A 16,774-nucleotide genomic window follows, 5' to 3' on the forward strand; every position below is an offset into this window, starting at 1 on the left:
GGCAAACTAGGCGGCCACCTATGGCACCAAACTAAGTGGGACACCAAATTCATGGGGGGATGAATACAATTTTTAAAAAAATGCAAATAAAAATGAAAATTCTGTTGCTCTATTTTATCTGATCTCAGAAAAGTTGGTTGTCAGACAGACAGAAAAACCTGAATAATTTTGACTCTGTTTAAATAAATGTATTTAAAACGCTTAATGATGCATTTGGCATGATGTCTGGTTTGTCCTTTAGGTGAACATGGGCCAGTCACTACTACCTCTCAACCTGACCTATCTCCCTGGGTTACTGTGAGAACAATCCTATGCCCCCTAGACAGTGTCGGAGGGGTGGGGCATAGGATTGCTTGGTTTCTGGTTCTGAGGTTGGAGACAGAGCTCCAACCTGGAAGCCAGGAAACCACACTCCCCACTTCTGCACCCTCCCACTCGTAACCAGTGTGGAGAGAACTGCACCGGCTACCACTCCGCACTTAGAAAACAGACAACAGAGATGGGGGGAAAGGGGCATTCCTAGGGGCGGGGAGGAGACTAAGGCCACAGCTAGACCTAAGGTTTATCCTGGGATCATCCAGGGTTCGCCCCTGCCTGAGCACTGGATCCCCTGTGTGTCACCTAGGTGAACAGGCTTGACCCCTGGACAAATTTACTATGCCACGACACAGGCTCTGACAACAGACCCGGCCGCGGCTTCTCCCTGCTCAAGTCTTTAGTGCTCTCTGTGTTTAGAGTACTTGAGTTCTGGGAAATTTGAGGGTCAGTGTAGAGAGTGGTGTCTTTAGAGTGTAGTGTGCACGTAGTTGATGTATATTAATCAATACTGATAATGAAGTTCAAGATTGATTGTGTGAGAAAAAGGAAAGTGCGTATGTGAATGAGTGAAAGGATTGGATGAAAGGTTTCAAAAAGGTTTTTAAATGTTTTATTTGAAACAAAACTTGTGAACTTTTAAAAATAAATTTTAATTATTTTGTTTTTAACTACCATAAAAATCCCACGTGTCTGTTTGGCATTTATCATCTGAAGTTTACTCATTTAACACCCACTCTGTCAATAATTCCCCTCAGCACATATAACTCACAGTGTTTTATTTTATATAGTAAAATCCTTCTCCATTTTAACCCCCTTCTCCACATAGTTTGGAGGAAGGTGGTTTTTATCCCTTGCCTCAGGCGTATCAAGCGGTGGTGCTTGGCTTGAGCAGGGAGTAGCTGCGGCCGGGTCTGGTGTTCAGAGCCAGTGTCGTGGCATAGTAAGTGGTAACTGCCCCAGCCTCCTTCCCTCCTCCTCTACAGCGCTACTGCTAGATAGGCAAAATCACCCATCTAGCAGAAATGGGGGTGGCGGGGCTGCAGGCTACTGACTATCTACATAGGGGTAGGCCCTGTAATGATAAAATGGGGAAGGGCGGGGGAGGGACAACCACGTAAACTACCCCAAGCGGTTGTGGCACTCCGACTGTGGAATGCCCTCCCCTTGGAGGCCTGACTGGCGCCAACGCTGATTTTATTCTGGCGCCAAGTGAAAACACGGCTTTTTAACAAAGCTTTTAATGGTTGAATTCACTAAGATGGCACATTGTTTTAACTGTTTTAATAGTTTTACTGCTTTTAAATTATATATTGTTTTAACTTGATTTATGGTTTAATTTGTTTTTAGCTGTTTACATTTAGTGTATTATACTGTATGCTTTTATCTGTACACTGCCCTGAGATGAGTGGGATATAAATGGTTTAAATAAATAAATAAATAAATAAATAAATAAATAAATAAATAAAATAATTCTGTGAAAAAGGTTCACCTGCTGAGTTCTACATCACAAATGGCTGATCAAGGCACAATGGCAGGTACTTTTTTTCTGGAGAATTAGCAACCCTTGTCTGAGGCAAAATGTGACGCACAGACTTCCTGGCTCACAGCTTATAATTTTGATTCTCATCAGCATCTGCTTTTTAAAAAATAAGCAAACACCGCAATCGAAAATAGGATTTTTGCTAAATTGTCAGGATAACTTTCAGAATAAGCTTCAACCTCACCACAGCTAGCTCACTTGAAAAATACATGGGGTAGCTGTGGTTTGCCAATTTTACAAAGTGGAGCGAGAGCGTCCCTGCCCCATAGGTGTGCGCAAGGGGTGTGCCAGGTGTGCCCAGGCACACCCTAATATCTTAAACAATAAGCACAATAAGCACTGAATTGAGGGGGCCATTGAGTAGGGATCCAGAGGGGCATCCAGATGCAGCAGGAACGATCCTCTGGCTGCCCCACCATCATGCCAAAGAATTGCTGCCTCTGATAGAACACTGTTGCTTCCAGCCCCAGGAGCAAAAACAAATCACTCTGCTGGGAGCCTCTCTGCTGGAAGCCGCATTTTGAAGAGGTCAGGAGAAGAGCCTGCAAAGGCTAATATTGCCTCGTAAGACCCTCCACTGGCCAGGGTCACCACAAAGCCCCATCTATGCTGGGGCGTGAGCACCTCCTCGTTCCCCCTCCCTCATCTGCAATGGCCCTCCTGTGGTCAGGCGAGTTGAACATGGAGTGTCTAATAAATAAAAGAATAAAAATAATGTCCTTTATGGTTTGAGTATTCAATAAATGCTTGCCTTTAAAAAAAATACATTCCCTGGGTGCACACCCTAATGAAATGTGTTGTGCATGCCTATGCCCTGTCCCGAAGCTACACAGCAGAGAAACAACCTGAGCCCCAGGAAGTCTAACAGAGGGAAGTGTATCCAACTGCACCATTCCACTAGTTCAAATGACATTTGCACTAGTAGAAATTAGGTTCCGAACTATGCACAAGAGGAGAACCTTTCTCTGAGCTACACAACAGAGAAACAACTGGACCCCAAGAAGTCTAACAGAGGGAAGTATCCAACTGCACCATTCCACTAGTGCAAATGACATTTGCACTAGTAGAAATTAGGTTCCAAACGATGCACAAGAGGAGAACCAACGACAGTTATGGTTGCACAAGTGCAGTTGCATAACAGAAAGATTCGGCAGAGCTTGAGTTTGCATAATGCTGCTGCTGGATACTGCTCATAAGAACCTAAGAAGTGCCATGCTGGATCAGACCGAGGGTCCATCTAGTCCAGCACTCTGTTCACACAGTGGCCAACCAGCCATTGGCCAAGGATGAACAAGCAGGTCATGGTGCAACAGCACCCTCCCACCCCTGTTCCCCAGCAACTGGTGCACACAGGCTTACGCCTCGAATACTGGAGATAGCACACAACCATCAGGGCTAGTAGCCATTGATAGCCTTCACCTCCAGGAATTGATCCAACCCCCTTTTAAAGCCATCCAAATTGGTGGCCATCACCACATCTTGTGGTAGTGAGTTCCATAATTTAACTATGCGCTGTGTGAAGAAGTACTTCCTTTTATTTGTCCTGGATCTCCCACCAATCAGCTTCATGGGATGACCCCAGGTTCTAGTATTTTGAGAGAGGGAGAAAAATGTCTTCCTATCCACATTCTCCATACCATGCATAATTTTGTACACCTCAAGAATTTAGCTAGTGGGATGTTGATTCAGAAGGTCAAACTAAGAATGCTTGGGATGGGTGCACAGGTGTACAGCACAGTGGGGAAGGCAAAGATTAATGTCTTGTCAGGTTTACACAATGCACTGCCACGCTACAATCAATTTGGGGAGAGGGTCCCTTGATGCAGTGTTTTACCATAGCATCAGTTTCCATCTGAGTTGCCGTGCTATCAACAAATTGAGTTCATTACAATAATAATAAAGCTTTGCACTTTGAAGCGCCGAGCATTGAAATTCTTTAGAGATGAGAATTGATTACAGCTTCATAACAGAAGTGTGAGAGGAATTATAGATGTATCTTGTAAGCTATATAAATGAAAATGGAGGAACAGAGAGAGCAAAAATGAATCACCTTCATTCATCAGAACATGGTCTCTCTCTGAAGAATTCAATACAGCATATCAGAAATGTAGCAGTGTATTCGCTTCGGTAGTCTGTTGATGACCTGAGGTGAAGATGTTCCCAAGTCACCTGGAGACAATCTAATTCAGAATTTGCACATGAACTAGCTACAGCTCAATCTCAAGAGAAACATAAGAAGATGAGGGGATCCATTTATGCAGACACACTTCTAATTTCACTAATTCCAGTAGCAAATGAATGGAAACCATGACTGGAAAAAGTAGATGGGAGGGATTGCAAACATTTTAGAGGACATTCTAAAAAGTCAAAATACCCTCAATCAACTGCAGAGTTGAGATGATTGTAATGAAATTACATTTTAAAATATAGCTGTAAACCATAACACATAGGAAAGACAAGGCAAATTGATTGAGGAAGATTCCGATTAAAAATGAAATCATAGTTTGAAAATGAATCAATGTGATGGTCATGGCACAAAAATTCTCTTGCCGTTTTGAGTGTAATTTTCAAGGTCCAGGGAATAATAGCACACTTACAGTGCAATCCTATGTTTCTACTCAGAGGTAAGCTCCACTGAGTTTGATGGGACTTACTCTAAGGTGAGTGGGTAGGGTGATCATATGAAAAGGAGGACAGGGCTCCTGTATCTTTAACAGTTGCATAAAAAAGGGAATTTCAGCAGGTGTCGTTTGTATGCATGCAGCACCTGGTGAGATTCCCTCTTCATCACAACAGTTAAAGCTGCAGGAGTTATACTAGAGGGACGAAATACAAAAGAGGGTGTGTCTCAGAGATTTGGATATAATATTATGCTCATCAGGCCCAGTCCGAGGCAAGTCGCTGTCTGGCCGCCCGAAGCAGGAACCATTCGCCACTTCTTTCGCCTCCCACCCACCTGCTAATTGACTTTTCTTGTCATGTGTATGCAAGCACGGCTTGCCATCGCGCTGCCTATAAGGTGTTTCCATCTTCAGGAGCTGCGCAGCACCTGTGCCTCAGGCAAAGTATCGAGATCCTGGAACTTCCTGAACTTCTTACGATACTTTGCCTGACCTTGGCACAGGCACAGATTCAAGGGGAAGAGAGACTGTTTTACATTTTTATACACTTATTTGGGATTTCCCAGGACCTAACGGGGGAAATAGTAGCATATCAAACAGAGAGAGAAAGAGAGACTTGTTGTAACTTTAATACTTTGTATTATTCTTCATCTGTTATGCTTGCTTTTAAACGGAACAGATGCAAAGAGTTTATAATGCATATTTTTTTTTCAATAAAAGTATATTTTCATATAAAAGGTCTTATGGGAGTGCTATGGGCCCATGTCTCTGAATAAAGCTGAGATGACTACCTTTATTCAAAGGCAGTCCTTCCTGACAGGGGGAAAGAATCTGTCAAATCCAGATTTTGTGTTCCTCCTCCCTTAATTCCTTTCACATTCTGGATGCTGGTAATATTTCTGTTTCAAAGTGGGGGGAAATGGCAACAGGATTATCCAAGCTACAGAATTTGTCAACTCTATGGGGAAGAGCTCTGTCAGTGTAACCCAAAAGCACACACATTGCATTTTGAACATTAGTTGGTTGTAATAAAATATATCATTTCATTATTATTATTATTATTATTATTATTATTATTATTATTATTATTATTATTAAGGCTGGGTCAATATGGCTGTTCAAGGTTTTATCTGTAAACATGTGGCTGTAAGGAAAAGATCTCTATTATTCTGGATTCCTTTTTGATCAGCATTGTATTAAATTCATATCAAGAAATGGACCAAGCACAGAAAAATGCTAATGTGTCCCTTTAATCCTGCAACAGTATATCTTTAACCAAAGATTGCTTTCTTTTTTGAGTGCAAAAACCTTCATTTCTGCTTAGTTGCTATAGCAGGTTGCCATGGTAACAGCTGCTATTAAAATCCTTTAAACTATTTATTAAAATCAAGGCCGAAAGAAGCAAAGCAAAGCGGAAAAAACCCCCATAAAGATGATACCATGCCCTTGCTCCCTTTAAGTATAATGTACTTTTTTTTCCAGATAACAGCCTTAACTGATGTCATAAGCCCAAGTCATCCATTACTCAAGCTGGGTGAACAAACTTCACTGTGGTAAATCCCTGTCAGGGTCCAAGACCACCCCAACCTCTCATCCCCAGAAGAAGAGGCCCCTGAAGTTCAGGGATAGAATTTTGTTACCAAAAAGTCTCACAAGGCTTCCTCTTCCTCAGGACCAGTTACTCCAAGAAGACCCCAGAGGTCTACCTTTCCATGCATCCAGAAAAGGTTGCATTGTTATCTTCAGACTCTGAGGAGTCCAACCATGCAGACACCAGCACACTCCAGCCACCCCTATATCATTGCCACCTGAGGCTGCTTTATCTTTTTAATTTTTAATATTTTATTGGTTTTTTTATCATAACAGACAAAATATTAAGAATAATATAGTACGTCCTTCAGATCTTTGCATAACATGATGGATATAATTCAATTGTCAAAAATGCCCATCTACACAGTCCATTAACTATGCCCATGAGCCTGCAACTCTTTCTTTCCCTGGAGTTAGCCATTGTAGGAATAAATAAGTAGTCTAGATAAGTGTATCTTTTAATAATGTGTCATAATAAGCAAGAAACGAAAGGGGAAAGGGGGGACAATGATGTGAAGTTACGCATAGTTGGAGAAACTGGATGGAGAAAGATATTTCTCCCTCTCTCATAATATTAGAACTTGGGCTCATCTAATGAATCTGAATAGTAGGAGATTCAAGGACAGACAAAAGGAAGTACTTCTTCACACAGCTCATAGTTAACTGCAGAATTTGCTTCCACAAGATTGGGGGGGGTAACAGCGATCAATTTAGATGGTTTGAAAAGGGGATTAGACAAATTCTTGGAAAAGAAGGCTAACAATGGCTGCTAAGGATGATGGCTACAGCCGTTGTCAAGTATCAGAGGTAGCATGCTAGGGAACATGAGTGGGAGAGGGCTACAACTCCTGCTTTGGGGCTTCCTAGAGGCGTCTGGTTGACCTCTAGGGGAAGCAGGATACTGGATAAGATAGGCCAATGGCCATGCTGACTGGGGATGTTGGAGGGCAGCAGGTTGGAGAAGGCTGGCGTAAATGATCTCCTCACAAATAAACCAATCTTGGGAGGCAAAGGGTAAATCTCATTACTGATTCTGGCAGAGCCCCATTTGACATGGACTTCATGTACATTATTTTGATGCTCAAGCAAGAAGTTGCTGCACTGTGTTAGAATTGAAATGGGAAAAGCCAGGGAATTTCCCTTTGAGGAAATAAATATTTCACAATCTAGACTCAGGCCCTCTAAACACCAAATGTTGCTTAAGGATTCGAGAGGAAGGTTGAAATGCTTCCCAAACTATGTAATCCTACCTCTGGGTCATTGGCTGGTTAATGAATAACAAATAACAGGAATCTTATGAAAATGAGAGAGAGAGAGAGACACAGACAGAGAAGGGGGGCTGTTCAGACAACATGCTAGACCATGGCGAGGCCATTAACTTTTTTGCAGTAATTGTGGTTATGTAGCCACTATGGTTAAGAATAGTTCACATGATACACTAAGTCATGGTTCCTACAACATGCTAAGCCATAAAGTTTAACCACCATGGCTTAGCATGTTTTCTGAACAGGGTCACAGAGAGAGAGAGAGAGAGAGAGAGAGACCGAGACCGAGACCTTCATGTCTGGAATTTCTTTGAATGATCATAGTATTGCTTTCCAGCGTTTGAATTTTGATTGATACTGAAAGTTCACATTCTCTCTCTCTCTTTCTCTCTCTCTCTCTCTCTCTCTCTGTGTGATTGAAAAAAGGCAACTGGTTTGATTAACAGTAGCACATATTAAGAAAAAGAAATCAGCGAGTATGGTAGTTCAGCAATGCCCATGTTCTCAGACTAATTCTTTTCTTTTCCAAACCACAAGAGATAGGGAACAGTGAGTTACTACAGCATCCGGTTGTATGAATTTATCTTCTGTAGGAAAAAGATCCTGCCTTATAGTTTGCTAAACCCTGATTACGCTTTCACACTCTTCCAACAGGCCCTGGTAATGGGTAGCAGGTTTATTAAATCAGATATACAGCTCCACTAGCAGTGCTGTACACAAGGTTGCCCACTTAAGCATTACAAAAAAGATGACAGAAGAGGACAACAATTTGCATAACATTTGCATATGATTTTTTTTATGTATAGGTGGACATCTAGAAAAACACACACCCTATAATTTAAATAGAAATACTATCATAGTGTCCTGGCCGGTTCAGTTCGAGAGAGGCATTCCATCAAGTATTGCGGTCCCGAGCCGTGTAGGGCTTTATAGAGGTTAAAACCAGCACCGTGAATCGGACTTGGAAATGTACAGGCAGCCAATGTAAGCAGGCCAGAATTGGTCTTATGTGCTCGGACCTTCTGGTCCCAGTTATTAATCTGGCTGCTGCATTTTGCACAAGCTGCACACAAAATTACACACTAATGTGGAATTGGGATGGAATGGACCTATGAGTGAACATACATAAAAGCATCACAAAATGGAAACAGACCAATTCGTCCATCACAAGTGCGGCCATACAGTTGTGCAGAAACGAGCAACCTACAGAGGTGTCATAGCTGAGAAAAGCTGAGTGGTGTTACTGTTCCTTTTTAAATCTAAGCCCTATCCAGCACAGTTACACTTCTCTAAATCCACTCTTCAGTTTTCCTGAAAAGCAGCTTTATAAATTGCACCCGGCACATCCTGTTAAGAATTGACTGGCAATTCTTCTGACACTTCCCCCTCCCACCCCCCCGCCAGTAATAATAAGGGAGACGGTGACATGTCTTCTGAATCTGCTCAAGTCCTTTCAGCCAAGTTTCTCGGAACTTTTAAGGAGTAACCAGAGGAAGAATAATAATGAGCTTCTCAAATATCTTCTCTTCAGCAGCTCTTCTAGGACTGTGGCTTGATTATTTAAGGTGTGTGTGTGTGTGTGTGTGTGTGTGTGTGTGTGTGTGTGTGAGAGAGAGAGAGAGAGAGAGAGAGAGAGAGAGAGAGAGAGAGAGAGAGAGAGAGAGAGAGAGAGGAAGGAGGGAGGGAGGGAGGGAGGGAGGGAGAGACAAGGGAAAGTAGACTTGTGCCCTTTCTACACCATACTGGTATAGAGGGAAGGAGGAGGGAGGATCATCCACCATTTTTTTATATATATATATTTTTTACTGAAGATGAGTGCATGTGAGCTCCAACTAAAAGGTATGTTTTCCCCCCCACCTCCTCACATTTACTTGCGAGAAGGAGGGACGAAGCTGGGATGGGGGCCCACACACCTCCCGTGGTCTCGGGACAATCCTGAGCCCGTGGGAAGAATCGGGTTTTCCAGGGATTATTTATCCCTGGAAAAACCTGTGCTTATCCCCCCCCCCCCATGCTCCCGGGAGTCCCTGTGTGTCATTTGGATGCACAGGGACTTGGCCATGACCAGCCTGGAGTTTTGGGCTGGCGTAGAAATGGCCTTGGGCTTCCAGTAATGTGTTGAGAAATGTTTCAGCAAGCTGTTACGGCTATGAGGAACATGGGTGGGGGCAGGCCTTTGGCTGTTGAATATTCCAGGCATTCTGTATTTAAAGAACAAGCAAAGCTAGAGGCCATCTTCATGGTGCTGGGTCCTCAACCCCGCACTTCCCCTCTCCTGGGGTGGCATTGGGTAATCCCGACATCAAGGGGGGAGCGAAGTTTTTCTGGGTGGCCATCTGGGTCCTGGAGCCACCACCACAGTTAGCCCTGGATTGCCCGCAGAACAACGTTACACGGCAGAAGTGTCGTGTTGATGTTGTTCCCTTTGAAATAGTCGGGGTAAATTCCTGACTTTTTCAGAACGCAGCATCACGGGGAACTGAAGAGAACTGACGGAAGGAGTATACCTCATGGATGGGAGTCCATGTGAAAGGCTCCGCAGGCCAGATGAGGTCTGCAGGCCAGAGGTTCTTTATCCCCGTGGTGGCTGTGAACCTGCACCTGCGTCATCTAACCGGTCCACAGCCACCATGGGGCTTTCCCTATGTGTAGACAGCCCCCTAGAGCTATGAAAAATCCTCTCTGAGAAACTGCACTAACCTTTCAACAGTCTATTTTTATCTAGAAATTCTAAGCAACATTGGTTTGTCCAAGGGCAAAATGATATATTGCGGGGTAAAACATGGGACTGCAGTATGTTAATGCAGGGGCAATTAGAGGGTGGTTTCAGCAAGCAAACAAGTACACTCCGTTTGTGTCTTACATGATCCTGCCCTACAAATGCTCCCTCTTCAAGCTATTTCAACTTCTTCCGTCCTTCCTGTTCCCAGAAGGTGGGACATCATACACCTCCACATGTAGTGGTGGTCATTTGGGGTCGTGATGATGCTCCCAGTGAAGCTGAAGGGTGAGGGTTCAAGGCAGACAAAAGGAAGTTGCTCTGCCTTCATAGAGCACACAGCTAAACTATTTGCTTCCACAAGATGTAGTGATGCCTCCCAGACAACAGGGCCAGCCAGGAGGTTTTGTTGCCTGGTGCGAAGGACAAGATGGTGGCCTTCTCACAAGAGCCAACCAGACTGGCAGGTGAATTTTATTTCCATGCTGGCAATGGGACAACGTCCTCCACTGCACCTGAGGGCAGCAGGCTAGCTCGGCACAAGGCAGGCTTGGTAACACACACAATTTTGCCCTCCAACACCTCACCACTACTTCTGCACCCAGCATCCAATTCTGGAGGCAGCCACCTCACTTTGCTGAATGGTAGGTCCTGCAGACTGCTTTAAATAGGGGCTAGACAAATTCTTGCAGGATAAACCAAAAATGGATAAGTACTGGGATGGGGGATATTTTGAGCTCAAAGATGGCATTCCCTTGCTCGCAAGCTCTCAGGAGTTTGGTGTCAAAAGTAGATGGGGCATTTGACAGGTGTCAAAAGTAGATGGGGCATTCATACAGATACACACTGCCTCCACTCCCTGAAAGACTTTGGGAAGACATCAAACTGTATCAAAACTTTAAAACCTTTATTTTTACTTTAAAAAAAATAATCACATGAGACTCAGGCATTCCACAGGCAGTCTCCCAGGCTGTCTGCACTTTGATGTCCTACCAAAAGGTTTCAGGAAGCCTGGGAGGCTGAAAAATGCTACAGAAGGATTGTTGTAAGCAATAACTATTCACTACCAGCCAGGTTTAAGGTTTCGGTACTATGTACAAAGCCCTAAACAACTTGGAATCAGGATACCTGAGAGAGCGCCTTCTCCCTTACCAACCTGCCTGGTCGCTGAGATCATCAGAGGGCATGTTCCTTATGGTTCCACATGGACCTATGGCCTGACTGAAGTCCACCAGGAGAAGAGCCTTCACTGGGTGGCCCCCTTTCTTTGGAATTCCCTCTCCCTGGATGCCAGGCAGGTGCCGACACTGTGTTGTTTCTGTACACCTCCTGAAAACAGCTCAATTCCAGGAAGTCTTCCTTAACCAACAGCCATGGATTTTATTGGCACTCTGTTTTTTTAAATGTATAATTTTAATATGGTGTTTTAATCTCCCCCCACCCTGTTTTACTTCTTATGTTCCCTACTCCAGACTCTGTTTAAGATATGGAGCGGTATACAAATTTTGTAAGCAAATAAATAAATAAAAACCACATGAACAAACACACAGAGGCTCATAACATTATGAAGAGAACTGACGGAAGGAGTACACCTCATGGATGGGAGTCCATGTGAAAGGCTCCGCAGGCCAGATGAGGTCTGCAGGCCAGAGGTTCCTTATCCCTGCTATATACTGGCTCCAAACACCATTCGGTGGGGAACAACAGTAGGGTTGTTCGCCCTCATGGGGGCTTCTCATACGCATCTGGTTGGCTACAATGAGAAACAGAATGCTGAACTAGGATGTCAGTGCAAACTTAGGCTAGGGCAAGATCTACGCTAGTGCTATTTATCGGGATTGAAGTGCACTGATCTGTTGGGGCATATTAGGCATTCCATGCACCACTTTTCTATTCCATATTATCCAAAATACCACAAAAGGTGTCATTGTGTGCACTATGAGGGATAAAACGCTCAAGGAGAATGTAGTGTCACCATGATGGAATCTTATTGATATGATATGAGACTCATCACACTTCCCATAACATAACTCCACATCAAAATCCTGAAATGACTCTAGGACTGGAAAGTCCCATGTTCAAATCCACAGTCAAGGAAGCTCGCTGGCTGATTGTGGGCCAGACACTGCATCTCTCCACCTGACATACCTCACAGGGTTGTTGGGAGGATTACTGGGGGTCTAGAGCCATGGATGCTACCCCTGAGCTTCATGGAAGAAAGGTAGGATAAGAATGTAGTAAGTAAATAATAAATGTCACTGGTTTACTTATTATTTCTCTTTACTTTTTTGTTTATTAGTGGCTACAGCCATCATTCTGGAAAACAAAAAGGTAGGCTTAGATTTACAGTCCAGTTGTAACCATGTTTACTCAGAAGTAAGCCTTGGTGATTTCAGTTAGACTTATTTCCATAGTGGTAAGCTTGTTTACAATTGCGTACTTGGTTACATTTTAACTGACCACAAACAGAACCGCTGCATTGCACCATCACCAGGTGCCTCTTGTTCTAATGGGGTGATGTCAACACTGCTCTTTGGTCAACAAAGAACCATATTCTGCAATCAAAGTGGTTCACTTTGCCTGCAGGAGCCCTGTGTGAACTATATTTCTTCCTCGCACATAAATTGTAAGGGTAAGGTTTTACTCCATGTATATGTATTGGCTTGTGATCGTGATGAATGAACATACATAGCACACCTGCAGTTTTTTGTGTGGCTCTTCTAAAGCATCAAATAGATATGCTCTCTTAGATTAAGGAATGCAGCAAATAATGCTGGAATTAGATGTGTGTGTTTTTTAGGGTTGCCACACCTGCCATTGGTTTCAAAGCTTAGAAAGTACTGTAGGGAATAAGAGAACTTGTAATTCCAGTTCAACTACTAATGAAATATGATTTTTCTCCCTGTGGGTAAGTAGCCAAACCAATTCTCTGCCACACAGGAGAGCTTCGTGGATTATTTTTTATTTCATAAAATGTAAAAAAGATCTCCGTATGAATTTATTTACTATGGTAAATGTTGGATATAAGGAAAATAAGGGGCTGAAGTTAAAATGGGAGAAGCAAGAATTCATAACGATAATTTTAAAATTAGGTGGCAGCCCGTTCAGTGATTTTTGAAGGGCTGTAGTGATCTTTATAGCTTTGTTAATGTTAAACTTAGGGTTGCCACCTCCCCACCCCCAACTTGTCATGCTCTTTTGCCTTTAAAAGCATCTTGACTCACAAAAATTCAGCTACTGAAACGTTTCCTAGAATTGAGATAAGTGTGGGCAAGGCAGGGACGCCTCTAGCATAATTACTGTGTTTCAGGCCTGTAAAGAAACAAGTAACAAACCTAGCAGATACGGACATCTTTGAAAAGTTGTAAGTGGAGGTAAACGTGGTTAGAAAATGCTGCAATATAATGTGGAAAAAATGTCTTAAGGATGGGGAATAATCGTTAATGATGAGATGAATATCACCATAAACGTACAACTTTAATGATGAGATAAACTATTGAAGGCTGCAATACGATGGACACTTTCTGGGGCTAAGTCCAGTTGAGCTCAATGGGGATTAATTTAGAGTTGGCGTATTTGAGATTGCACTGCATGGTTTCCTTTTTCGGCCTGGCTGGAGCCCTGAGTGGGGATACGCTGTAACATTTCGTTGACACCCCACTTGAACTGTTCTATTGTCAAAGCATCCCGCATCACTCCAAGCTAAAGACAGAGAATTCTACGGATTCAGTCTTGATTGTTCATAAGAACATAAGACGTGCCATGCTGGATCAGACCAAGGGTCCATCTAGTCCAGCATTCTGTTCACACAGTGGCCAAGCAGCCATCGGCCAGGGATGAAAAAGAAGGACATGGTGCAACAGCACCCTCCCACCCATGTTCCCCAGCAACTGGTGCACACAGGCTTACTGCCTCGAATACTAGAGATAGCCTCCTGCTGCTGCGCCCATGTACCCCAATAGGTGCCATGGTGTGAATTAGACTGGAGAAGTTGCTCCAGCTGTCCCAGGCTGTAATGGAAGTCCATCCAGCAAGAGCATCTCTGGAAGTAGTGGTCACTGCAACCTTATACAGAAGGCCTTGCCTAGCACACCCTTCTCAAGCCAAGCACTACTACTTGAACAACCTGAGGGTAGGGTAAAACACAACCTTTTCCTCACATGAGAGGGTAAAGGCTAGAATCTGGAAAGGTTCTGCTGTGCATGAAATAAGCTGATATATATATATATATATATATATATATATATATATATATATATATGGTGTTTAACAGTAGAGCAGGTGATAAAGCCAAGCAGACACGTGGTTTGAGGTAACAAAACATAATAAAATGTTTATTTTATTTAGTTACTTTCAATGCCAGTTAACCTGCTTAATCTACTAGTTCTAATAAAATGGGCTGACCATATAAAAAGGAGGACAGGGCTCCTGTATCTTTAACAGTAATGTAGAAAAGGGAATTGCAGCAGGTGTCAATTGAAATGGGTGAAATTGCCTCTTCATCACAACAGTTAAAGCTACACTAGCTATAGTAGAGTGGCCAGCTACAAAAGAGGGCAGGGCTTCTGCAGCTTTAACTGTGTTAATGAAGAGAGAATTTCACCCACTTCAATTGACACCTGCTGAAATTCCCTTTTCTTCATTACAGTTAATGATACAGGAGCCCTGTCCTCCTTTTCATATGGTCACCCTAAAAACAGTAATCTTATCTCCATTCACTCTCCACGCTACTGGGCACTCTCATGACTAAACAAATCCTAACTCCCTTAACTCACTCAAAACTCATTCAAAACTAAACCTCAATCTCCTCAGCCAACCTATTTATACTCCCCCTCTCTCACAGCATCATCAGCCACACCCACTCAGTCAAACATTCCGCACTCACTAGACATACAAACCCTTCAGACATACCTAAAGGACAGAAAGGTGGATTCGCCACAGTCACTCTTGCTGGTGGACTCTGCAGAAGGTGGATAGTAGGTAGCTGGATGACTGTTGGACGTAGTTGGATGACTGGGGCAGGGGGAGGCTCCTGCAACATGACACATTAATCCACTGTGGGTCATGTTTTTGAGTGATTCATGGTGGGTTAGCATGATGTTTGAACAGGCCCTTGACTTATCGAAAAGGTCCTATGACACATCTCTTTAACCTAGGCCTTTAAAATTATTTTTAGTGGTTTTATAGTTTTATTTTACATTGGCTGAACACCACCTTGTTGGCTTTTTGGAAAAAAGGGACAGTATAGAAATGTTAAATGAATAAAATCCAGATGGGATTGTATCCTACGGGCATGTATCACCGAGGTCTGCTGCTTTGGCAGTTCCTTCAGCACTAATTGGGATGAAGGGCCTGTTATAGGCATTTCAGTGTCTGCTCCTCATACGTCTGGTGAGTCACGGAATTCTCCTCATGCTAGTTCATGCAGTGGTGCAAATCAATGGCTTTGGGGGCCCCATCCTGCTTTCACTTAACATTTTCAACAGTTATCACAGTTTGATCCAGCGTCCGTCATTATCTACAATATATTGCATTGTAGATTAGCTCTTAAGCTGTCCTATTGTAGAAATGGGAGTCAAACTGTTCTAATTGCAGCCCTTTCCCCCATTTTGCATTGTAGGCTTCATTGACTTTGCTAGCTCCATGGCCATAGCTATGGACAAAAAAATTAATTGGCTACTCCTTATCCTGTTGCAAGCCACAATTGAACGCAGCGAGGGATGCTACTGTGACCATTATCCATGGACTCCCTGGTCGAGCTGTTCAAGAACCTGTAATTATGGGACTCAAAGCAGGCAAAGGTAGGTGAGAAACACCTTATTGCTTATATAACAAATGAATTTTTTAACTTTCAAGTTGACTGATAGGAACATGTCTCTTCTCCGTTCAAAAACCTTTTTTAACAATGACATGTTGGTGTTGCGTGATGGTCCCTTTTTATTTCCAGGGTCAAGCACTCCCTCTGTTGCTGCTTTTTTTTGCCAGAAAAAAAAACCCTTCTGAATTTATTGATTTATTGGGCCTCTTCAGACAACATGCTAAACCATGGTTAGGTTGCTAACACGTTCGGAACAAATGGCTAGTGAATGTGTGTTTAAACCATGGTTATGTAGCCACCATAGTTAGAAATGTAATTAAGCGAGGGGACATTCCAAACTTTCCCCTTGTATTCCCTTTTAGGGCAGGTGTAGGAGAGAGCTGGGGGTGCAAGCAACTGATTTAGAAGGTTCCCTGATTGGTGCTCACTACACGCAGTTCCTTTCATGACTCTCTTAATTTGTGAGTGTTGTTGTTAGCTAAACATTTCAGACTTCTAATTCCTTTTATGAAGTCACATCAATATGGCTTATTTTTAATAGGGAAAACTTACATTCCTTACTTTGAATTGGATTCATGGGGTTTAGCCTGTGTTTTCTTCTGCCTGAAACTGTGAGCTGTGCATTTCATAGGAGATTGGTTGACATGCTGAATTGTCAACTTGTTCCTTGTTAAACAAGTACATTATTTTTGTGAACCACCCAGAGAGCATTGGCTATTCAGCGGTATAAAAATGTAATAATAAAATGTAATAAATAAATTAAATTAATTAATGACACATTAAGTCATGGTTCACAAGACATGCTAATCCATAATATTTAGCTCAAAATGCTTAATCACCGTGGTTTAGTGTGTCATCTGAACAGAGTCATTATATTTGTTAAATGCCTATCAGCAAGTTCCC

General features: G+C 42.9%; 1 protein-coding gene across 3 annotated transcripts in view; it reads left to right on the top strand.

Moving 5' to 3' along the window:
* The first annotated feature begins 12,606 nt into the window (after positions 1-12,606).
* Positions 12,607-16,774, top strand: part of C6 (complement C6) — a 44,543-nt gene continuing 40,375 nt past the window's right edge. For 2 of the 3 annotated variants that reach the window (XR_010025557.1, XM_063128111.1), the window contains exons 1-2: positions 12,607-12,685; positions 15,674-15,854. Coding sequence is in view for 2 of the 3 variants with exons in the window: in XM_063128111.1 (XP_062984181.1) it covers positions 15,697-15,854 (158 nt within the window). In the remaining variant the exon portion in view is untranslated. The remainder of the gene's footprint in view (positions 12,686-15,673; positions 15,855-16,774) is intronic. The other variant, XM_063128112.1, reaches the window with a different exon arrangement.

The sequence above is a fragment of the Elgaria multicarinata genome, chromosome 6, assembly GCF_023053635.1.
Source record: "Elgaria multicarinata webbii isolate HBS135686 ecotype San Diego chromosome 6, rElgMul1.1.pri, whole genome shotgun sequence".
Taxonomy (NCBI): domain Eukaryota; kingdom Metazoa; phylum Chordata; class Lepidosauria; order Squamata; family Anguidae; genus Elgaria; species Elgaria multicarinata.